At 36.8% G+C, this 26,543-nt stretch overlaps 1 protein-coding gene across 2 annotated transcripts in view; it reads right to left on the reverse strand.

Annotated features, from left to right (window-relative positions):
* Positions 1 to 1,736: 1,736 nt before the first annotated feature.
* Positions 1,737 to 26,543, reverse strand: part of Tmem168 (transmembrane protein 168) — a 32,067-nt gene continuing 7,260 nt past the window's right edge. For both annotated transcript variants that reach the window (XM_038320125.2, XM_038320126.2), the window contains exons 2-5: positions 20,922 to 22,179; positions 15,726 to 15,868; positions 11,966 to 12,240; positions 1,737 to 3,689 (exon numbers count right to left, since the gene is read on the reverse strand). In XM_038320125.2, coding sequence (XP_038176053.1) covers positions 3,142 to 3,689; positions 11,966 to 12,240; positions 15,726 to 15,868; positions 20,922 to 22,049 — 2,094 coding nt within the window. In that variant the 5' untranslated portion in view covers positions 22,050 to 22,179 and the 3' untranslated portion in view covers positions 1,737 to 3,141. The remainder of the gene's footprint in view (positions 3,690 to 11,965; positions 12,241 to 15,725; positions 15,869 to 20,921; positions 22,180 to 26,543) is intronic.

A 26,543-nucleotide genomic window follows, 5' to 3' on the forward strand; every position in this document is an offset into this window, starting at 1 on the left:
ATGCAGGCTCCCTGGTTGTCAATTCAGTCTCTGTAAGTTCCTATTAGCCCAGGTTAGTTGATTCTGTGGGATTTCTTGTATTTTCCTTGACCCCTCTGACTCCTACAATCCTTCCTTCCCCCAATTTCTCAGAACTCTGCCTAATGTTTGAGTGTGGGTCTCTGCATCTGTATCCATCAGTTACTGGGTGAAGCACCAATCTATAACGGAGTATCATTAGGAATCATTTCATTGATTGTTTTTTCAGGTCCTGTTTGGTTCTATCCTGGGTCTCTAGAGTATCCTACCTCTGGGTCCTGGTCCTCCAGGCAGTGTCAGGGTGAGCCTATTCTCAGGGTATCTATAGACAAACATAGTATGTACTTATAAGTGGCTATTAGCCATATAAAGTAAAGGACAACCATGCTGCAACCTACAGACCCCAAAAGGCTAAGTAACAAGGAGGGCTCAAGGAGGAGGATGCATTGCATGAATCTCACTGTGAAGAGGAAATAGAATAGACATCATGGGTGGTGGTGGGATTGCAGAAGGGCAAGCATGGGAACAGGAGGAATCAGGCTGTGGGGAGGATGAAGGCAGAGAACACTGGAGACAGTTGAAATCTGGGAGCACAGCCAGGCAAGAGCTAGAAACCTAGAGCGATGGATTGATCCTAGCTATAACACTTAGCATGGGGGATAGGGAGCCTAACCCGGCCCCCTCCTGTAACCAGGAAGACTTCCAGTGGAGGGATTAGGACACCAACCCAGACACAAACCCTTTTGTCTTGCCTACAAGATGGGCTGGGGTAAAAGTGGCACAGAAACTGTGGGAGTGGCCAACTAATGACTGGTCTAGCTTAAAAATGTTTTAAAAGGGAAGCACTTTTGTGATTTCAGAAGGTATGCAAATATTATGACAAATTGTGTTGAATACTATCCGCATATTATCACTGTTTTGTGTAACTGTAAGGTTTGGCCTAAATTAATTCTTTTCACTCCAAATAACAACTTCACATCATCACATGGAAAATGGCAATCCTGTGGCTATCTCATTGTTGATCTGTTCTTTCAAAATTTTAGATCATAGTAAGCAAATATTTTATCCTTCTTAAAAGGTTTTTCTTTGCACTGTGGATCACGATTTAGATTCAGTAGCTTTCATTTAGAATTTTATCCCAGAATTATTAAGTTGTTTTTATTTGGGGGACAGAAATATCAACCTAAGTGAGCAGACTATAAATTTTTATTAAGTCATATTTGTATTCCAAAAACTTTTTTGGTTGCTCTTACAGTACACACACACACACACACACACACACACACACACACCACACATACACGGCTTATGGTTTTAAATAGCTGCCATCTTTTGAATGTAACTCTAGTGCCATTTAAACATTAACTACTACTTTATAAGAAATGAAGAATATACTTTTACATTTGGCTTTCTCAGTAAAAACTATGCTTTACTTAAAACTAACCTGCTTGCTGTTGGATGAGAAACATGAGAAGGAAATTCTGCTTAGCGTTAACTGTTTTAAGAAGCCAAGTACTAAATAAATCCAGCTCATAGCATTTCTACGTCATTATTCAATAGAACAATGATGACACATCACACTAGTGCATTTATAAACAACACAACGCTGTATGCTTTCACATCAACCTGCCACCAAACATGAACCAGGCATTTTGCATAACTTCCACCTTTAATATAGTAAAATATTCAGGCACTCTTAACTTCACATTAAATGAAAATTTAATTTTTAACAAAATTTTATTCAAAGTATTAGGAATACAATATTCCAAACATAGAAATAGTCAGGCTGTAGCAATGGTGCATAGATAGTGGTATATAAGTTCCCTGGTGCTCTGACTTCTTCCTAAATAGAACTTCAGTTTTTAAGCTGGTAGAAAATGGTAGCTTCATTAACTCCTCTTTCTGAAGATGGAAAATGGCTTCAATGGCGAGAAGTCACATCACTTTAACAAAACTAATCTCCCAATTTATTTATAATTCCCTCTTTCAAAGATGAAAATTTAGAATGTAAGTATTATTGGAAGGGAACAAGAAGTAAACTACCTCTTAAGGTGATATCCTGATCAGTGCCTTTACTTCAACAAAACACTGAATGAAAGTTTAAAAATTACAACCACACCATTATGCTTACCTAAAATTGCCAACACGAATACTTTTTTACATAATACAATATAGGAATACAAAGAAAAAATGATCTGTTCCCATCCTTTGACCTTCAGCAGAAAAGTTTACAATAGGATCTGAAAAATAATTTTCATGGCAGAGCACTAACTCCACAGAGATACTTAAAACAGAATGAACTGGTCAATGAGAAATTGCTACATTTATTCTATAATAGTACTTTGTAAAAAGAATGGCAATTTACTTGGAAGGAATTGTATTGGAAATACTACTCATTAAGAAAACATAAGTTACCCTGAGAAAGACTCTTAAAAATACCAGTATTTTCAGAGTCCCTTACTAACATATGAAGAAACAGTTTGTAGGCTCTAAACTCTTTTTATTACCTACATCAACAATGTTTTCATCTCAAAGGCATTTTGGCCTTCTCTGCTGTACTGGTAAAGGTCATAACCAAGACATTTGGGTATGATGGAGGAAGGGCACACAGCGTTATTATGAGCAGGTCTCTTCCTGCTCCAAGAGTTTATTCTTTTGCAAACAGTCTTGGGGTAAAACCTATGAGTCACACACATGAAGGAATCATCTATTAAGTAAATTGGTAGTTTTCTTAAAATAGTAAACACATTAGTCTATGTTCTCTAATGTATGCCTAGAAAATAAGGCATTAAGAATTCTTCATTGGCCAGTGCAGAGAACAGACAACTGTTTTTCTTTTCATTGGAGAGAAATGAAAATATAACTTGAAAGTGCACTGCTATTTTTAACAACTCGTACACATTTACATTCAGCATTTTTATGGCCCTCTGTATACTTTTAGTACAAAATCATGCTTACCCCCAATATCTTACATATCCCATAATTACTTAAGAAAAGACAGTGAGAGCAGCTACAAAAGTAGCAAGATATTTTCCACAAATAAAAATACAGTATACAAAAAATGGCAAGTTAGTGATGAATGGTAACACGAACTCTCAATAGTATCTTTCCTTGGTGTCCAAACTAAGATTTGACAAGTTTAAAGCCTTGTCCCGTGTCCAGCACTGTAGGAAGAAACCAACTCATTTTCAATCTTTTCAAGCACCTAAAACAAGTTTTGCAGATCCAAAAAAGGTTCAGACCACATAACCAGTTTGCCAAATGTACTAATGGATATGTAATCCGAGGGAAATGTAACATCCAGTGCTTGGCTACATCACTTCCTGTTGGCAAGTGCAGCGTGTAGTCACTCCAGCGCTTGGACACGCCGTAGGCGGCTCTCACTGTGCGACCCTTCTCAGTCCAGCAGATGTTGTTGCTGGGGTTGCAGTTGTACTCTACCCAGTCTTTTGTGAAGTCACCCAGCTGTGGGGGGTCGGCTTCTTCGATATCTACTGTCTTCGCCAGCTCAGCTCCCTGAACTGCAATATACTGGTCATTAATCTTTCTCACTTCTTTCACCCACGGGGTTGAGTTCTCACTATCTAAGATGATAATAAGCCGGGAGCAGAAGGAACCGTTCTTTTCTCTCCACCATTCTAAAAGCGTATCAAGACGAAGTATGTCTCCACCTGTGAACAAGAAAAATCCAGTTCAGTGGTGATTTCTGAAGTCTCGTTCCTTTAAAATTTTAGAATATTAAACAATAACAAAAAAATGAAAAATACTTTCAAAGTGTCTTTTCAGAAGATACTTTTATTTTTTAAGATTTATTTATTTAGGGCTGGAGAGATGGCTCAGAGGTTAAGAGCACTGCCTGCTCTTCCAGAGGTCCTGAGTTCAATTCCCAGCAACCCATCTGTAATGGGGTCTGATGCCCTCTTCTGGCCCGCAGGCATACACACAGACATAATATTGTATACATAATAAGTAATAAATAAATATTTTTTAAAAAAGATTTATTTATTATACATACAATATTCTGCCTGCATGTATCCCTGTGGGCCAGAAGAGGGCACCAGATCTCATTACAGATGGTTATGAGCTACCATGTAGTTGCGGGGAATTGAACTCAGGAACTCTGGAAGAGCAGTCAGTGCTCTTATCCTCTGAGCCACCTCACCAGCAGCCAGAAGATACTTTTAAAAACATACATTTAGACCTATAACTTACATAAAAATATGCTATGGTAACTAAAGGAAATTGATTTTTATACCTATGTTCCTTGATTTACAATAGGGTTACATACAGATGAAAATCATTCTAAAATGAAAACAATATAAGCTGAAACAATATTCAATATATGGTACCTTCTAAACACAAACACCAAAGCCTACTAATGCAGTACATTCAGGCATTAGCTGTCTACCATTGTGACTGGCTGGCTGACACTGCCTAGCATTCCAGGATTATCACATTGCTGGTATGGTAAAGTATCAAAACATAAAATATGCTTTGCAGTGACTGCATCTACTTTTTACACCACTATAAAATTATGAAGTTGAACTACTATAAGTTAGAGACTATAGATAAATTTAGTAAAAGTAAAATTATACAGAAAAGCAAACATTCTACAGTTGTGTAGTAAAAGAGAGCTCATAATCCTCATGAAAACTGCCACTTGGCTTTTATGATGATAATTCATATTATGTTTTTACATAGTAGAAAATCAAAGGAAGACTTTGTGAAACTTTAAATAGAAAATTCAATTTTATTAAATTATTAATATTGCTAATTAATTAATAACTCTCAATAATTATTTACACAAATAACAATTCGAACAAATCCACACTCTTTCAGTTTTATCTCTGGTTGCTTGCACAGCTATTGTGGTTACAGGGATCCTACAGCTCAAATAGTAACAGAATAGATCTTCTAGATTCTAAGGTCACCTGAATAAAAAGTATAAACTCATTCAGAATACTCCACTAAGAGAAAAGAATGTGATAATGAAAGAAATAAAGAAAGGAAGAAAAGATGGGGAGGGAAGAAGAGAGGTAGGGAAGAGGAAGAGACACATGGGTTACTAAAGAAAATACAGTAAGTTCTGTTTACTGCTGTGTGCCAGGCTCAGTCACTAGAAGGAAAGTGCCATGGAGAATAACTCTAAAAGCATTGGGAAAGTAGAGTCACTACTTTACATATAGAGCCAGTTTATATCTCCAGCACCTACACTATACTAGAGGCACTGCACTTTTTGCTCAGCCTGCTTGGTTATCCAAAGCCCTTGTTTTCACATGAATTTTGTTAGGTCCAAAGCAGACACCCAAAACAAAGTGCTGCTGACAATGTCCTGAATGACAATCTGGACATCTCAGGCTGGACTTTGATCAGGCAAACAGAAAAACTGCTACCAGACAAACAAAACCTAAACTCAGCATTAATCAGAAATCTTGCAAAGTGGGTTTCTGTTTGCCAGGAAAAGTCATTACTTCCCTTATCCTTTACTGCCCCAACCCCTTAGGCGACACAAACAAGGGCATCTAGTTCCTGATTAACTCAAATAAGACTGCAACAGATCAAATGCCCAGCTAACTCCCAGGTTGTGCTAGCTCCCAGCTCACTCTAGCTACTCAAAATCCCAGACTGTTCTGACTCAGAAGCACCATCCACTACCCGTTCCTCAGAAAACTCGCAAGGCTTCCTGCCATCTGCTGTGTCTCTGCCCACCCTCAAGAGCCTGGCAGGCTGAGTGCCTCAACAAACCTTTATTTTTACTCGCAAAACACTTCTGTGGCTTCACCCACAGAGCCCTCACTTACAAACTTCAGGATGTTTCTCTTATATGTAAAGAATTTCATTAGTATTTAAGAGGGATTGCATGAAATCTGTAGATTTCCTTGCAATATGGCAGTTTAACAATATTCTTGTCCCACAATATGACCATGGGAGAATTTTCCATCTTCTTTTGCTTTCTCCAATTGGTTTCTTAGGTGTTTTATAATTTTCACTATAGTGGTCTTTGTCTTCTTCAATAGGAATATTCCCAGATTTTCATTTTGTTCTTTTTTTTCTTTGAGTCTATTATGAGTGGGAATGCTTTCCTGATTGAACTCACCGCTGATATACAAAACTGAAACTTTGTAAGCTTGTATCCTGTCATTATTCTAAATTTTTGTCAGGTCTATGAGTCTTGTGGCAGTCTTTCATCTTTCTAAATACAGAAAATGAAGGTACAGTGCACTTCCCTCTTCAGTTTTGCGCCCGAGGCAACTGTCCTAACTTAATCCACCCCTGACTCTGTCTCAATGAATAAAGGTTACAATCATGTTAATTCTAGGAATCTACCACAAGAAAACAATAAGGATAGAGGGAAACTTATAAATATTTCTTACCGCAGAAGTCTAGGCTAATACAAAATCTGAAACAAGGGGAAAAGAAATAAACTATAGAATAATCAGAATATTTTATAATAAAATAAAACTTACAACAATTTGAGAGACACAGAGAAACCCTGTCATGAAAAACCAAAAAAACAAAAACAAAAACAAAAAAACAAAAAACTTACAAAAATTTTATGAGGGAATGTTTAGATCATGAGGACAAGCACAACACAGAAGCTTATCTACAGATATGATTGTAGTAGGGATACCTGGGTATTTAGAAATCTGTTTCCTTTGCCAACAGAAAAATACTTTTTTCTATTTTCCAGAATGTCTAGGTAGAGCAACTGTAGATGACAAAAGGGCTGTGGACACAGACGACACTGGAGAGGCCTGGAAAGCTAAACCCGCAGCATCCTTCAAGGAAAGGAGATGTTTAGTGTGTCCTGGGATGCGGAGAAGGGATGCAGTTTACAGCCTAGTGATCTGCTGCTGCCTAGGGACCCAGGCTGCCCAGATCTTCTAGAATCCGTGCTCCACTTCCTGTAGTCCCTTCCCCTAGAACCGGGAATGTTATTTCTAGACCATGAAACTCATCCCTGTGAGTGATATTATTTAAACTTTCCAACAGCCTAATTGACTTCCATGTTATTTTAGGACCAGGCCAAATCCTGACTCCATGGGGTTTTTACTTCAGTCATTTTCCCTAGATGTACACTGCAAATATATATCACTCTCACTGGTTAAGAAAGAGCTGACCAGCTGATGGCTGGGCAGAATTTGGGGGGCAGAGAGAATGCTGGGAAGAAGGGCAGAGTCATGAGGAGATGCCATGAGATGCAGAAAGGTGCAGGATGGGCAGTATGCAGATGAGGTAAATGAGCCTCTGGCAGCACAAAGATTAATAGGAATGGGTTATTTTTTCTAAAATTTGTTATAATAAGTAGCTAAAAACAAGCCTACAGCTATTAGCTGAGATTTCGTAATTAATAAGAAGTTTCCATGTGGTTATTTAGGAGCTGGCAGAAAAGTCCCACTACACTTTAACTTGATCATTGTTTCTAAGTCAAGAACCCATCTTAAGTAGGAAGCCATTTGTACTTTGTAAAAAGCTTCAATGTAAATATGTCTTGAGCTTTGGTGTACTCACAGGGCTGAGCTGTTATAAGAAAACTTTTTTTCCAAAAGTTGTGCAAATATGACAAAAATGTCAGACTCTAGCCGGGCGGTGGTGGCACACGCCTTTAATCCCAGCACTCGGGAGGCAGGCGGATCTCTGAGTTCGAGGCCAGCCTGGTCTACAAGAGCTAGTTCCAGGACAGGCTCTAGAAACTACAGGGAAACCCTGTCTCGAAAAACCAAAAAAAAAAAAAAAAAAATGTCAGACTCTAGACATTCTAGCCCAGTACAGGCTACACCGAGTTTCACTCTTGTCTTTTAGAGAATCATTTCCCTCTTGGCTGGAAAGCCCAAAGGAACCCTCCACAGAGCAACTGTTACTTTAACAATTAGAAAAAGCTTTAATATGTTGGAATTTAGTAGAAAAATCCAACAAACTAATTAGAGAATAAGAATTTCTATTAAGATAAAACATACTCTTTGCTAAACTATCAAACTAATAAGAGTATTTTCTGTAATTTGCAATTTTGCTTATACTAGGACCTCAGAAGCCAGGCTATGTCACATTATCTGTGTATAACTAACTTATTCATCAACTTGTTATGAGAAAGGCTGAGGATGCAAACTATTTTATGCATTTCTCTAACACTCATATATACTATTAGAGGAACTACTTCAACACATGGTTTTCATGTACAACTAGTGTTCTTCCACTTTTTCTACAACTGTCCCAAAGGTAACTTTTCATGACTTCCAGATACATAATGTCTCTAGAGATCAGACTACACAGACTACAAGCAATTCCACAAATTCCACCCTCCTCAGAACACCATTGCTTTGCAGGGCACTCACAGCTATTTCAATATTCTTCAGCATATCCTACCCTAATTCTCTTTTAGCATCAACAGACACAGCAGTAATAATGCATTGTGAGTTATTTTTCTACTTTATTTTATTTTGTTCTGCTTTTTTATAGGTTTTGTGCTACTCTTGGCTTTTGGCCCAAATACAAAGCAGTTAACATTTATCTTCAATAATAGCCATTTGATATGTTTCAAGTAACCAAGACCACCTTTTAATGGTTCTGTGTAGCTGTGGTAAACTACTTTATAAAGTATCTGTATTTTTTTTTACTCTGTCTCTTTGATAATTGTCCTAATTGTTTTTTACCCATAGCAACAGTTCTCAAACTAAGGGTGGAAACACTTTTGGGCTTAAATGACCTTTTCACAGGGGTTACTTAAAACCATCGGAAAACACAGATGTTTATATTACAATCATAATAGCAACAAAATTAATTTATGAAATAGCAACAAAGATAATCTTATGGTGGGGGGGGGGGTCACCACAACACAAGGAACTGTATTAAAGGGTGGCAACATTAGGAAGACTGAGAATCACTGCCCTAAAGCAAGGAGACAGAATTATCTGTTTTAATACTAAAACTCCAAAAATCTACAAAGACTACATATTCTAAGTAGTGTGTGCTAACGTAAGGAACAAAAGGCACACTGAGATTCTCTTTCCCAAAGTAGCATTATTGTTAACTTGATGTTAATTTGTTAACCCAATTAAAATCTAGTGTTAATGGGTCATACTTCAAGGCTGCTGAGGAGATAGGTATTAAATTATCAGAGTTTAAAGCTCCTTGTTATTTGATTTGGAACAAATTAGAGCATTTTCCACAGAGCAGGCATGTTCTACTCAATTTCAAGGCAAAATCAGTGTTGCAAGGTTTGAGTCAGGCAGTTCTGAAGAGGGTTCATGGCCCCGGCTCAACCTGACTACTTTCAAATGAGGCAGGCTCCCCAATCCAGGGCCCCATGGCAGTTTGTATCCATGAACTATAAGATAAGACAGGGTAGTGTCATACTATACCATGGGATACCCACCATCCTTTCTTCATTGTAATTTACTTTCTTACTTTGTATAATAAACTCTACAACCGTTACAAAACCACAAACCTTTTTGGCTAACAAAGAAATTGCATAATGGCCAATTTACTGACAGTATATTTCAAAGACTATAAAGATATTACTCTAGAATGTTACATCTAGATTTTCATAAAAATTATAATTTTATCTTAAAATCAAGTTTACATAAATTGTTCCTAAGTCTTCATGAAACTTAATACCAAATTTAGATACTATCTTTTATTATCTTTTTTTCCAGAAAAGAGAAAGGTGGTATAAGTATTAGTAAGCTGAATGAGTAGGATTTAGTTTTTTAAAAGGCTTGAAATAAATTTCAAAATACTTAAGAAGAAAATATAAACATTCTAAAAAACATTTTTATTAGGTATAGTTCCTTTATGGAAGTACACATACAAGAGTTAGGCCAGAAATTCTTTTCTGAACTAGCTGAGTGCTACGCTGCAGACCTGCAGTCCCAGGCTCCACTCAGGAGGCAGTAAGGAGGATTGCTTGAGTCCACATGTTAAAGACAAGCCAGAGCAACACAAGGAAATCCCATTCCTAATACTGTCTTGTAACATTTTTAAATTAAAGGGATATGTGTATATCTAATAAAATTATGCCCCCTTCCACACAGGGCTTGCAAAGTTTATAAATATTATATTTACAAAAATCAGTCCTTCCTTTAGTCTGAGGTTTTATTCTATAAAGTGTTTTTAATGGACTAGAATTTTTCTATAGGTACTCTGAGTTAAAATACATAGACGCCTATTCCTTCCCTAGAATCAAGGTAGTCATGAAGACTCTTTTTTGGATTGTCATTCAAGACCTGTATGTTAGGGAAATGAATTTATATGCTTGTTCAAGGAGTTTGTTGTATTCCCTTTTGTATATCCTGCTCTTCTTGAAAATGGGTGATCCACGCTAACAACTCTCTGTTTAACCAGAGCATGCTCGCCTGAGTCAGGTGCCTGCTGATGTTGGGAATGTGGAACAGTGGCAAAATGTCTCAGGGGTCTGGCAGACCTGCGGTTGATCACAGGAAGTTACATGCTGCCTCCAGCTTCCACTGTATCCTCTGGAAGGCACAGAGGAGATCAGAGGATTTCACATGAAAATCAAATCTAATATTGTTTACCAAATACTAAGCATAGTAACTGATATTTAAAATATACACAATATTTGTTTTATTCACCAAACAAACATTGCATTATTTCATATTAAATTGCAAAAAAAAATTAAGTTTTTAAAAAAGCTGCTTTTATTTCTGATAAAGCCTCAGTTACAAGTCAGGCATGAAATTGGTGGGTTCAAGCTGGCTTAAAACCATCTGCTATGTGAGGTTGTTAGCTTCTGGAGTTCTCAACTGCAGCTCTGTCAATACCAGGCTTAGTTTCTCTGACTGGAGTGTAGGTAATGACTGACTTTTCGTCTATGAAACAAGGCTTCTGACAAAAACAACTTAGAGACACTAGGGCTTATTCGGCTCCCAGGTCCAGAGGCGTCAGTGCTCATGCAGCGGTGCAGCAGTGCAGAGGTCTCATGCATGGCAGCGGAGAAGTGGGGTGGGGGTGGGGTAACCTGGGACAGCTGGCTCTCTCTCCCATATTTACTTCACTCAGTCCTGCAGAACACTGCATCGCACACCTGCATTCAGGGAAGTTCTCCCCAGTTCCAGGAATAATTCTATCTGGAAATGCCATCGAGCATACCCAGAAGTCTGCTTTACTAGTCTCCTGGTTACCACTAAATCAAAGCGATTGCCAATAAATATCGAGCATCACACATATTTTATGACAACTCTATTACTGTTTTCATCTGAATTTAAAACTAGGCCGGATATAATTAAAATTATATGGATTATTTTCAAGCTAAAATAGGAAAATTACCTCACTTTATCATAATATATTCCATGGTTTTCTTTAACGTAGGCATTACTTAAGGCTGCTCCTACCAGGTTCCAAGTTCTTTTAGGTCCTGGGCACATACTAATCCACAAAATAAAGCCTAAAACTAATAAAATCTTTACTCTAGTTAGGAAGACTTACAAATGCATGTACTACTATAAGAGCTCACTTCTCTGGAGCTTCTCTTGGGGGAAAAACTGTTTTCTTTTCCTATATGCAGGTAAACTTAAGCTTTTCCCCTTCAGGACTCTAAAAAGTATAAATGCATCAACAATCTAAACTAACACTAAAGAGTTTAAGGCTTACAATGAAACTGCTCATTTTCTACTTTCCCTTGTTTTATGGACATGTTTACAACGCTTAAAGACTTAAAGTTAACAGTTCATCAGCTTCTAAAAGACACTACTGGTATGGAATGATTCTGAAAACACTTTAGAGAGACTGATCATAAGTCTCAAATCAAACACATATTTTCCTCTCTACTATAAGATTCTCAAATCCTTGTTACCGTTTACTAAAATGAAATAGGTAATCTCAAAGAAATCAGAAGTAACATATAGCCTTGGTCATCTGTGAAGCAGTGATCTGAGAGCTTTATTGCCTCTGTGTGACTGCACAACAGTGACACTGACAAAGGTCAACTTACCTGCTAGCGCCCACTCTCCTGAGCCATGGGTGTGCCCGCTGTAATACAAAACATATGTATCGTGTCTAGGTCCATCCACTGTCCGAAGTTCAAGGAAGGCTTTCAGTTTGGAATGTAGAGTATCAAAAGACAGTCCACTAGTGGAATAGTCACATCCATAGGTCTCAATCATATGATATGCAAAAAATCTTTGGATGGCATTGAGCATGCCAGTAGACCTCAAATTTAACTCTTGCACATGCTCTGGTGGGAGCAGTGTTGGCTGACCATCAGGACTGCAAAAGAGGGAAAAAATTATCCTGATTATTTCTGGATATCATATTATATTCTGGTTTTAGAAAGTATTAATTATTCTATGTTACATTCTCATTTGCCATCTATAATTGATTACCTAAAAACCATAATCAGGCCGGCTAACTAAATGGCAAGTTTCTCTTCTATTGCTCCTTTGAAGCTAAAAATTAAGTTTAGAAAACCCAAAACCCAGTTTCTAAAACTTGTATTTCTTATCAGTAAAACAGTAAAGACTGGAAGAGTATCTCATGAAATACATAGCATTATTCTTTGTCCCTATCCTTATTTTCTTATAAGTAACCAATATTGAATAAGAACCTTTAGGGTTGGAGAAATGGCTCGGCGGTTAAGAGCACTGACTGCTCTTCCAGAGGACCGGGGTTCAATTCCCAGCACCCACATGGCAGCTCACAACTGTCTGAAAATCCAGTTCTATGGGATCTGACACCTTCACACCAATGAACATAAAATAAAGAGAAATAAATCATAAAAAAATTTTAAAAAAAAGAATTTTTAAAAGCAAGATTGTACTAAATATTTCAAGAACACCTGAGTAGGAACTAAAAGGAAAGAACACTGTATTGTTGAGAAAACTAAATTCACATGTAAAACATGGGAAGCAAGAATGTGATTATATATTTAATTTCTGTGGTGAAAAACAGGATCTTTGTAATGTGTTCAAAATCTACTTAAGGTACAGTATAAAAACAGAAGAAATCATCTGTTAACAAATAAGACTTTAAAGTAGTTATTAAGACTTAACACTGACTGAAGACATTGACCTGATTCTGGAACAAATGGTATCCTGGGGAACACACTACACTATGTTTATAACCACCAGAAATGAAAAGTTTTAATGTTAAGGAACAAAATTCATCACTACTCTCCTCTCCAAAATGAAATTTCCATCAGAAAATGGAAAAACTCTAAATTTTACTTCTTGTACTCTCAATCCTATCCCAGTAATGCTTCGGTGTTTATTAAAATAAAATTTTTTGTATATTTCTGACTTTTAACAGTAACCAGGACAAAAATTAACTGTGCAAATTACTATTTCCACAAATTCTTTCTGTAGAACTGTCATGCCTTCCTTTCTGAGACCTTCCTGAAACACATGCATTTCTTAAGAGACTCTTCTAGTTCCAGTAAGCCTTTGATAAAAATGCACTATTACAAATTTAGGCCGAGCTCCAGGAGACCAGTCCAAGAGAGGAAGGGGCAACTACATGAGCAAGGGAGGTCAAAATCATGACAGGAAAACCCACAGAGACAGGTGACCCAAATTTGTGGGAGAATAATAGGAATAGAAGAAGGAGAAGAACTCCAGCTCAACAGCAGAGAAGAAATATTCAAAAAAATCATAAAAGAAAACTTTCCCAGCCTAAAGAAAAATATCCCTATGAAGGTACAAGAAGCTTAAAGAACACCAAATAGATTGGACAAAAACAAAAGTCCCCTTGCCATATAATAATCAAAACACAAAGCATACAGAATAAAGAATATTAAGAGCTGCAAAGGAAAAAGGTCAAGTAACATATGAAGGTAGACCCATCAGAATTACACCCAACTCCTCAATGGAAACCATGAATGCCAGAAGGCGGGCAGATGTGCTACAGACACTAAGAGACCATGGATACAAGCCCAGAATACTACACCCAGCAAAGTTGTCAATCACCATCGATGGAGAAAACAAGATATTCCATGACAAAACCAGATTTAAACAATACATATCCATAAACACAGCCCTACAGAAAGTACTAGAAGGAAAACACCAACCCAAGGAACCTAACTGCACGCACAAAAACACAGGCAACAGATAACCTCATACCAACAAAACCCAAAGAAGGGAAACACACAACCACTATCACCAAACAATAACCCCAGTAGAACAGACAATGAGAGCAACAATAAATAAAGGGGACCTCCTGAAACTGAGAAGCCTGTAAAGTAAAGGACACAGCCAATAAGACAAGAAGGCAGCTTACTGAATGGGAAAAGATCATCACCAACCTCACATCAGACAAAGGACTGATCTCCAAAATACATAACATTACTAAAGCTTAAATCGTGTATCAAACCCCACACACTAATAGTAGGAGACTTCAACACTCCACTCTCGCCAACAAACAGAAACCAGACTGAAACTTAACAGAGAAACAAGAGAACAGATGTCATGACTCAAATGGACTTAACAGACATCTAACAGTCCACCCAAACACAAAAGAATATATCTTCTTTTCAGCACCTTATGGAACCTTCTCTAAAATTGACTACATACTCGGTAACAAAGCAAACCTCCACAGAAACAAAAAAAATTGGAGTAATCCCCTGTATCTTATAGGATCACCATGGTTTAAAGTTAGAATTTAACAACAACACTAACTGCAGAAACCCTACAAACTCATGGAAATTGAACAGTGAACTACTGAACCATCCCTGGGTCAAGGAAGAAATAAAGACATTAAAAACGTCCTTGCCGGGCGGTGGTGTCGCACGCCTTTAATCCCAGCACTCGGGAGGCAGAGGCAGGCGGATCTCTGTGAGTTCGAGACCAGCCTGGTCTACAAGAGCTAGTACCAGGACAGGCTCCAAAGCCACAGAGAAACCCTGTCTCGATAAACCAAAAAAAAAAAAAAAAAAAAAAAAAAAAAAAAAAGTCCTAAAATTCAACAAAAATGAAGGCACAATGTACCCAAACCTATGGGACACTGTGAAAGCAGTGCTAAGAGGAAAGTTCATAGCACTAAGTGCCCCCATAAAGGAAGTGGGGAAAGCTCACACTAGTGACTTAACAGCACACCTGAATGCTCTAGAACAAAAAGACACAGACTCATCCAGGAGAAGTAGAAGACAGGAAATAATCAAATTGAGGGCTGAAATCAATAAAGTAGAAACAAAGAAAACAATACAAAGAATCAATGAGACAAAGAGCTGGTTCTTTGAGAAAAACCAATGAGATAGACAAACACTTATCCAACGTAATCAAAAGGCAGAGAGAGAACATCAAAATTAGCAAAATCAGAAATGAATGGGGAATATAACAACACTAAGGAAATCCAGAGAATCATTAGGTCATACTCAAAAACCTGTACTCCACAAAATTGGAAACGTAAAAGAAATTGGCAATTTTCTGGTTAGATACCATATACCAAAATTAAATCAAGGCCAGGTGAACAATTTAAATAAACCTATAAACTGCAAGGAAACAGAAGCTGTCATCAAAAGATCCTCCTTTTAAGGAAGGGCCTTTCTTTTAAAAGCTCATCCAGATTTCCTGATCCTATCTAAAAAATAGCTAAACATATCTATCAAAATATATTTAATCCTGAAAATGACACTATCACTTAAGTTTTATACACAAGGATGAAGTGCAAGAGCACTACATTTTGGAAGTAAAGTTGGGGAAAAATAATCTAAGAGTACTTTAACAGCCAAGTTGTTACTAAAGTCCAGCATACCACAGTACCTGCAAAAGTTGGTAGGGATCACAATCGCATAGCCAACAGAGGTTCCTCCTAAACAGTTACCAAGTTCATGGAAGAGCCCATGAGCCAGGGACTCCAGTGGCAAAACAATAAGAAACATGCTCAAGAAGATTCCATTTGTGGGCTAAAAACAAAACAAAACAAAACAATGTTTATATAGTTTGTGTATATTTACATACATGTGTATTGACTCACAGTTTTTACCACTACATTCAAAGACACAAATAACTGATAATCTGAAAACAATAAGAAAATGTACACATTTGTAGACCTGGATAAATTACCAGAGAAATGAATCTTAAACAGATCTCTAAGTCTTTTGGAAGTTGTAGCAAAACACGGCACATATTTTTAAAAATTTGTTAAGTAACACTCCATTCAAACTTAAAACAAAAATATAACAACTCTGATGTGAAAGAGTACAAAAGAAAAGCCATCTCTTCATGTTCAAGCAACACAGGCATCATTTTTCCAAATACTACTACCACTTTATCAAGGAGTATGCTTGAGGAAGAACTCACTATCCCCATTCCGTGTGGAGCCCATAGAATCCAGAAACTATGAGAATAAAATCTAAAGGAAAATCAATACCTTAAGGCTAAAAGAAGAATTTCATTTTTACATAATAGTTTACCTTTAAAAAACCCCAAACTCAAGTTGTCTAAATTGAAGATCACAATGAAAAAAAAAAAATATGAACATTTAAATACCTTTAAAGCAGCACATAAAAAACAGAAAAATTTTAAAAAGCCATGTTTAAATATTAACTGGAACTAAAAAGCAGGAAAAACAAGTGATCATTTAAGCTGAAATGAAATATAAAGATGATAGTTAATCCCACACTGTTGCTTTTTAATATTGGCACTACTCCAGATTCTTGCATTGCTGCTGCATAAGTAATGGTCTATATACAGGAACAGATGTCAACATTAAGGAGTGCTTCATCTGGTCAAAAGTACAAAATTTACCCATAATGAAAGAACAGATACACTGTCCAATTTGGTACACTCTCAATTATATAAATTATAGCAAGTTATAATTATTTAGTATACTCGATTTATGAATATTGAAAAATATAAAAATGTATAAGTGATTAAAATCACTTCAAGTAGTCTTTTTTAATATTCCCACATTTTGTATTATATATATATGTATGTATACACATACACACATATATCTAAAGTCACAAATATAGGGCTTAGAGAGATGGCTTAACAGCTAAGAGCACTTATTCTTGTAGAGGAACCTATTTCGATTCCCAGCACCCATTCAGCAGCTCACAATAGTCTATAACTTCAGTTTCAGGGGATCTGATGCCTTCATCTGTCTTCTGCGGGTACCAGACACACATGTCGTACACAAACATGCAAGCAGTATCATTCTTATAGAAATGTATGTGTGTGTGTTTGAGAGAGAGAGAGAGAGAGAGAGAGAGAGAGAGTTAGGAACACTAAAAATGTTAGGTAAAATATTTCTATTTACAAATATATTAAAATATAAAATATAATTTAAAGAATTTGAGATAGCTGAGAATGGACTTGGATTGGTAATATAGTCTTAGCCAATAAAGACCTCAACCGTTTCCCTTTTACTATATAATTTTCTGATTCTAAATCATTTGAAATCACTGGAAATTGGATAGATCCAGTAGAAGCCTCCCAAATTATATTTTATATGAATGTTACACTTGCTTTTCTGCAAAAGTCCAAGGAGAGATCACACACAGAAGCCAAGGGTGTATGAGCTGGGGAGGAAGGTAACAAGATCAATGAGGGTTAGAGAAAAAGATTTCATAGACAGATGAGTACAGAAAAGCTGCTCTTTAATTTTTTTCCTGAGTATACTCATTTACATTTCACAGAACACTGCGTAAAATAAAGATTTTGAAAGTTTTCTATGCCAAATAAATGAAAATTAAGCTGAAAAGTCTAATTTCCTGCAAGGAACAGTTCCCACATCATTGACAGCAGTTATCAAGTAGCAGCCAGCTGGGGTTAAAATATAAATACATTCAGGTGGATTTACATTAGTTTTGAACAGCTAAATTAATAAACCACTTAACAGGTATATTGCTGACCAGGACTGCCTCAAGACTTTAGCAAAGTATTATCTTAGGCTCTTCCTTAAATTACTGAATTTCAGTCTTCAGAACTTTAACTAATTCCACATGACTCAGATACATAGATGTTAGGAACAAGGCTTGGCAAGTTTTTTCTATAGTTAACATTTTAAGCTTTGGAAGCAGGTAATAAGATTTTTATTGAAACTACTGAACTATGTCACCTACGATGACAAAAATCAAGCACCAAGGAGTCCTAAAATCTATTCCTACATTTAGGAACAGGTCTTGAATACGCAAAGCCAAAAAATAAACAAACAAGAAGAAACCACTGAGGGGCTGCAGTTAAGAGTGCTTACTGCTCTTGCAGAAAATCAAAATTCAGTTCCTGGCACCCATGTCAGGTGGCTCACAACAGCTGCAAATCCAGCTCCACGAAATCTGAGACCCTCTGTGGCACCTACACACACATACAGTTTCTTAAATGAGAAAATACACATTTTAATATGTCTTAATATTGATAGAATTAGACAGAAAATTATCAAGGATATTTATACAAGAACAAAATCACTACCCAGCTCGCCTTAGCTCAACAGTACTGGAATCTTTTTCAGATTATTTTCAAATGAAGACAGACTAAAACCCTCGAGGTCATAAATAGATCTTCATCTCAACACTAAAATCATACAAATTGTGTCCTCCTACCATAACGATAAATCAGAAATAAAAAAGACTAATATTGGGAAATTCACAAATATTAGGATTTTAAACAATAAAAATATAAGTAACTCACAGGTCAAAGAAAAAATTAAAAGAAAAATTAGAAAATACCTTGAAAGACAGTATAACTCTATCTGAAAGACAGACATAGATCTAAATAAAAAAAGGTCATGTGGGAAATCTCATATTTACATTTAATTATGGTAGACATATATGCAAAGGCAATTCAGTTGGGTAAATGTCAGTCTCCAGTCTTCAGGAAGCAATTGGATATTCGTAAACTAAACAAAATTAAGGTCCTTATACTATAAACAAGAAATTAAAAAGAAGCATAGATCAAAATGTGAAGGCTAAATTGGTAAAGCCTCTGGAAGAAAATAAAGGAGACAAAACTTCGAAGACCTAAAATTGAGCAGATTCTTGAATAAAATACTAAATACACAGTCCATAAGAGAAAGAATTGATAACTTGATTTTATAAAGATAAAAGTGTTTACTCATCAAAAAGTATCAATAAGAAAGTTGAAACATAAGCCAGAGTGAAAAGAACATTTCTAAATCCTTAATCTTTTAATAAAAGATTTGTACCAAATACACAAAGACCTCTTAAACTTAAGACAAATAACCAAACTGAAAACTGGGTGCAAAATATGATTTATTGGGGCTGGAGAGATGGCTCAGAGGTTAAGAGCATTGCCTGCTCTTCCAAAGGTCCTGAGTTCGATTCCCAGCAACCACATGGTGGCTCACAACCATCTGTAATGGGGTCTGGTGCCCTCTTCTGGCGTGCAGGCATACACACAGACAGAATACTGTATACATAATAAATAAATAAATAAATAAATATTAAAAAATATGATTTATTTAAATATACCCATTAAATGAAATAGATCTTCATTGGGGATCTGTACATTTACAGCCCAGATGAGATACTATTTGTGGACTAACTTGAGTGATTTTGTCATGCAGGTCAACCTTAGGAAACACTGCCATCGAAAGTTAAACTTGGATACGATTCTCCTAACATTTCCTTTGCTGAAAGATTCCTAAGAAAGTTTTTGTGTGCTCCCATCGATGCAGACCACCGGTATATGCAAAACAGAAAAATCTAGTGACCAAGAAAGTATCTGGTTAACAGAACTGCATGACCTCGATAGGCACCATGCATGAATGAGGCTGACTTGGCAAAGAAAAAGTAGTTAAGACTGGGAAAGTGGCCAACAGAGCGAGGAGGGGAAGAAAGAGGAAAATTCTTGCTAGAGTTCTGACATCATTATAGTTCTGAAAGTCCCTCACTCTGGCAAGTGGGCAAGCTACCCTAAGAAAACATCCAAGATGTTTTCACCACTTGCTTGACTCCCTCACAGGCTCCTTGAAGCCCACACTGAATAGAAGCACCATGCCCAGGCAAGCGTTTATATCAAATGCCCTTTAACACTCACACCTGTAAATCAAGCAGCAGCAACAAACTGATGCAAAACAATTGAACCAAGAAGAGTTGCTTTTGTATGCCCACCTCCCAGCCTGAGGTAGAAATTACACAGTAGTTTGTCACATTATGAACAGTTTATAATCAAACTCTTTTTCATTATAGGCTCTCCCTCCATTTTTAATGGCAAAGATGCCTCAAGCTCTTCAGCATTAGCACCATGTTTAGCTGAACGTCAATAAATACTCAGGAGAAAAGAAGACAGACTCATGACTAATGCAGACAAAAGAGCTGAGGAGATGGGAATCTGGATCCCCAGAACCCGTGGAAAAAGTCAGGTGTGGTGGCATATGTCTACAACCCTAGTACTGGGAAGATAGAGAAAGGAGGATCCCTGGAATTGTTGGCCAGCTAGAATAGCCAAATCAGTGAAAGACCCTTTCTCAAAATAAAAAAAAAAAAAAGGAGGAGGGGGAAAGAAAAAAGAAGGAAAAAGAAAAGGTGAAAGTGATTGAGCAAACATATGACCTCCACATGCATGCACATAAGCAAACACATGCATGTGCATACACACACATAAATCACACATATATAACCTTAAAATTATTACAAACACAAACTCTTAAATGCATAGTTTGAATGTCTATAAGCATATTTTTATAAAACATTTTTGGACAACAAATACACCATAAAATCTATTTTTCTCTTGTCTAGAAGTCAGATTCTCTAATCTTTATTTCAGAAGTTGATATGGTACTACACATATAATTTCTTTTCAAATAAAATCCTAAGAAAAAAAGCTATGCCATAAATATGCTATACATAAGCCACAGAAGGCAGGTACAGGTTTAGGCTAGTACCAGTAACTCTGACTATCTCTTTAAAGTATAATCTTCAGTATATCTTTAAGAATAATTGGCATTGACATAAGAAAGTAAACAAAAAACAACAACAAAACACAAGATCTTACCTGCCAGGAGACTGCTCCCAAAATTGCTGTTGCAAGAAGACTAAAAAAGACTAACTGCTCTGAAATTAAGCAAAAATGACGCATCCCTTTGGATGCCATGATTCTATCAAGGCTATTGTTATCTGCCCTGTGATTGATATATACTTTATGGCAGTCATTTAATTTGGTATGAAATCCCCAAAGGGTTAAAAGAAAAATAATATGGCAAATCATCCAAAAAATTCCAAAAATGGAAAAGCCTGGTATCACAAAATACCAGAGATGAGTGTCTCTGAGTTTAAATGCTGAAAGAATGAAGAATGTAAGCTCAATCATTCCAATGAAGACCACCGAAAGTCTCCTGCAAATTCTTCCACGGTACAGAAAAGGTTTCCACCTTTCAGTTACTGAAAGTCCACTAAAATAAATGTCAAGGAAAGGATCGGTTATTAAGCAAATAAAAAAGCATGCAAAAGCAATTGGATTCTGGGGAGTTTCCAATGAAGAGAAAAATAGCAATACTGAGAAAAGTATTAAGTTTGGAATAGCTAGAAAGGACTTCATTCTCAGATCTATAATGAGCATGGCCAAAGCAATGACAAGCAAAATAACACTCAGAGATTTCTCCACCAGCATAGTTGTGCTGGCGATGGCAAACCCAACAAGTTCCAGAAACTCTACTGTGGTTAGTAAAGTGGGTCGATGGCGGACATAGCCAGAAATTCTCTCCACCAAAGCACACAATATCCTTAATACTATAGACGTCAGAAGCAGGTATTTGGTGGACTCTTCTTTCACATCATTTTTAAAGGATGAATTATCAAGAAAACATAGAAGGCCAAGCAAAAATCCAAACCAGAGATTGGAGAGACTTAGACTTGCTGCTTCCATTGAAAAGTAATAGTAGAGTATGCTGGCAATCCCGAGAACAAAGAGGCCGAGAATAAAAATCACCAAAATTAAAGAATTAGCTGTTTTTTCCCATCTAACATAAAGACCTAAACAGATAGCCACCAGTAAGTTGATCCTGGCTAAATAGCCAAGATATCGCACGGAGGAGTGCATGTTCACTTCTCTGTTTGCTTCTTCCAGCCTTGTCATTGCTAGATAGAGACAATGACTAAAGCAGTAACGCAGTGATTTACACATGTAATCTGGCAGTGCAGGGGTTTCCCGCGCGTCACAAAATTCACTTCTTGTACTTCATTCAACAAATCACATGTGGTGGTAGCTCCTATGCCAACATGCCAACATTTTCTCTGGTTTGCTTTATAGTGACCTAAGGAGAAGAAAAAATATTTCAGTTAATTATATATATTATTTTGTGTCATCTTCTTCTTTATACTAGATAAATGTCCCCCCACCCATTTTATTTTTTTCTGAGATAGGGTTTCTCTGTATATAGCCCTGGCTGTCCTAGAACTTGCTCTGGCTGTCCTGGAACTCACAGAGATCTGCCTGCCTCTGCCTCCCCAGTGGTGACAGGCATTAAAGGCATGTACTACCACCGCTGGGCCATACTACATAAACAAGAAAAAAACAGAGGTTTTTTCTGAAATCCAGTTCAAAGCTTTATTACACATATCTTAACAATAATGTTTTATGGCTTACAAATTCTACAAGTTACACAAGGAAAATGCCCATGATTTCTACTCATATGGTTAAGACTGTATCACTAAGTATCAGAGGAGTCTTTCTGTCAATGTTAATGCTGAATTTGCCTCATCTTTTCCTTTATGAGTATTCAATTTGGCTTATATCATAAGCACTTGGCTATGACATAAAAAAATGCCATTCAACTTTTAAATGGAGTAAAGGGCTTCATTGGTCTTTCTAATCTTAAAACACTAGTACACAGAGATGTCAACCCCTACTGCTGTCTTAATCTCCTACATCTCTTTACAAGACAGCTCTAAAAATACTATAAAATTTCAGTCTTTATATGGCTCAGCTAATAAACTTAGCTAAAAGTAAAATTTAACTCTATTAAGGTTACTCAGTCCCTAAAGCTGAGCCCTTATTCTAGCACTTTTGCTCCTACCAAAATAAAAATAAATTACTTGGATTATCACATATTATTCAAATCAATTGCTAAACTAATTACTCAAAACCCATATACTGGAATACTTACCAAGTCATGGTAAAGAAAAGAGAGAATTTCAAGTCTACTTTTTCAAAAAGTCACTACACTACAGCAATTATTTGTTAGGACCCAAATAACTATTTCAAACTTAAGGGCTTCCATAAGTTTCACTTAAAATACAATAACAGCTAAAATATAAATACATATATATGTATATATGAGCAAATGAGATATGCTCAATTATGAAGATTTACATGAGTTCAGTTTCTGAGATTCATAATGTTGAGAGAACCAACTCCTACAAGTTATCCTCTGAACATGCACAAACATTGGCCACACAAACACACACACACAAATACACATAAAAAAGAATTACTACTGAACTATCCATAGGTAGCTTTTCAATGTTTTCCAGTGTACTGTAAGAACTGGACTATTGCAATAGCTTATGGTCATACAATACTCAAAATATTCAGAAAACAAGCCGGGCGGTGGTGGTACATGCCTTTAATCCCAGCACTCGGGAGGCAAAGACAGGCGGATCTCTGTGAGTTCGAGACCAGTCTGGACTACAAGAGCTAGCTCCAGGACAGGCTCTAAAGCTGCAGAGAAACCCTGTCTCGAAAAAACAAAAAACAAAAAAAATTCAGAAAACAAATAGTTCACTGTCTGGGGTGGGTATCAGTACTATGGGGCTTTCCTAAAATGTACAAGGCATTAGGCTTGAATCACAGCAACAAGCACACACGCATCCTAAGAGGGGTGCACTAAAAGATACACTCAAACAGAACCATGAGATAACTTAGAATTAACCCCCAAGAAGCATCTGGCTGGAGAAAAATGTTTCTGGAACAATCTTAGGACCACTAGGATATTTCAAATGCCATTACTTTTTCTACTTTTTTTAGGTTCAAAAACATATTTTTATTTCAAAATCTATTTAGTAGGTATTCAAATCAACTTTCTTCTATAACATATTTACGTAAACACTTCTTACTATGTAAAATTAATGAAAATGTTTTTTTGTATATTGTGGATTTTTATATTAAGGAACTGATAAAATCTAGACTGCAAAACAGTTTTATAAAGTATTACTCTTATATACTATACCACACACATGGGGGAGAGGAAGGGAAAGGGGGAAAGGAGGTAGGGAGAGAAAGAGAGACTCAAAATATTGATGGTATAATATGGGGTAAGAATAAGCACTACTAGAGAGAGAAAACTTCACACACTATGCTAAAAAGGTACCACTCCACAATTATGAGACACCTCTTCTATGTTTCCTAGTCAATATTATTTTTGGTTGTTAGCCTAGCATTAATGGTGGAGTCATCTCTCCAGCCCTGGTCAATAATCTTTCTCACTCTGACTATTCAAACCTCTTTGTTCTCAACTCTCAACACCTACATCTTGAAGTGGGATTGCTCTCTATATGCTGTGACTACCATTGGTTAATAAAGAAACTGTCTTGGGCCTGCTCAGAGCAGAATAGAGGTACGCAGGGAAAATTAAACTGAATACTGGGAGAAAGAAGGTGAAGTTAGAGAGAAGCCATGTAGCCCCACCAGAGACAGATGCCCAAACTTTACCTGGTAAGCCATGGCCTCATGGCGATACACAGATTAATAGAAATGGGTTAAATTAAGATGTAAAAGTTAGCCAATAAGAAGCTAGAGCTAATGGAACAAGCAATGAATTAATTAATACAGTTTCTGTGTGGTTATTTCAGGAGTCTGAGCAGCTGGGAAACAAACAAGAGGCCAAGCAGCCTCCCACAACAAACTGGTGCAGACGTGGCTAACTAAAATCCACTTAAAACCTGAGAGAGCTTGCTTGACACTGTTTAGCACCGTTTCTTGGTAGCCACAATTTTTTTTCTAGATGAGCTCGTGGCAAGCAGGGGCACCCAGCTACTTTTAGAAAGGTGCAGTAAAAACGGTGCAACTTCTTTTTAAAAAAAAAAGTGTTGGCTTCCTGGTTCACCAGCACAAACAACTCTCTTTAATGGGAGGTCCAGCTATGGATCATTTAAATGGGGTTTGTGAGAATGGCTCTTAGAGACAGCAAACATGCCAAGTTGGATGGGGCAGAGCCAACACCCAGTACCACAGAGTCATTCAGCCCCAACCACGCACACATAGAAAAAAAAAAGGAGAAGAAGAAGCACTTCTGGTCAGAAAGTGATTACAAATACGCAATAAAGGCAAATTCATCTGGAAAAGGCCTCTAAATGGGTCACAGTACTGGATAAATGTACGTAGGCTTGGGAGAAAAAGAGTATAGAAAATTACAAAAAACAAAGTAAATCATTTTAAAAATGAAACAAGTCTTTAAAGAGACAGAGTACAGACAGTCATGGAATAAAGGAGTAAAGATAATAAATACTAAAAAGTAATAAAATAAATAAACCACGTAAAAATGGAATATACACAGAGTCTAGATTATGTATATTATTGTGTTTTCTTTGAATTTTTTGATTGTGAAGGAGCTAAGTAACCAACATATATACTTTAAAAGTATCTTGTCTTAAAAATTTGAGTCTAAGGATATGTTGCTTTGGAAAAGAGTTTCCGCTTTTGTTTCAACAGAACCTGTGGAATTCTTCAAGACTAATGTGGTTTGATGAACAAAGACCTTACCCAAAAAGCCACCATAAACACTCCCAAAAATTACTTCACCCAATAAACAGCAGAAAGCAATTTGTAGAGAACTACACCAAAATTCCCAAATATTGATTATAAATGTTTGTTTACATATAAAGGGGGGATATGCTATAGAGATATGCATTGGTATGGATCTTGTTCTATTGTTACAAATTTTAGGTCAATTTTGTTATATGTATATTTCTGCTCTTGATTAAGGTATTCTGCTTGTGCAGCTCATTTAAAAATGTAATTCATAATTAAGAAATACAGGTTAATAGATAATAACTATAATAGTCAATCTTGTCATGTTAATTAGGTTTTCTAGATATATAGAGATATATTTCACTGTTAGGTACTCTTCAAACCTTTCAGAGACTTCCAGAATATGGCATTTAAAATGTTTTAAGAACTTAGGACTTTTTAAATTTGATTTTTTTTTTTTTTTGGTTTTCTGAGGTCTATATTTTTTCATGGTTTATTTTTTTATATTTAAAAATTTCCATTTCCTCCCCTCCTCCTCCCCCTTCCCTCCCCTCCCCTCCACCCATACCCCCCCTCCCTCCCTCTCCAGGCCAAGGAGCCATCAGGGTTCCCTACTCTATGTTAAGACCAAGGTCCTCCCAACTCCCCCCAGGTCCAGGAAGGTGATCAACCAAGCTGAGAAGGCTCCCACAGAGCCCATCCATGCAGAAGAATCAAAGGAGGTCTACATTTTTCGCTGCTCCCCTCCCTGCCTCTCCAATGCCCTTCAACCCTCTCCCAAAGTCCCCATGCTCCCAATTTACTCAGGAGATCTTGTCTTTTTCTACTTCCCATGTAGATTAGATCTATGTATGTCTCTCTTAAGGTCCTCATTGTTGTCTAGGATCTCTGGGATTGTGATCTATAGGCTGGTTTTCTTTGTTTTATGTT

Source organism: Arvicola amphibius, chromosome 2, assembly GCF_903992535.2.
Source record: "Arvicola amphibius chromosome 2, mArvAmp1.2, whole genome shotgun sequence".
NCBI lineage: Eukaryota > Metazoa > Chordata > Mammalia > Rodentia > Cricetidae > Arvicola > Arvicola amphibius.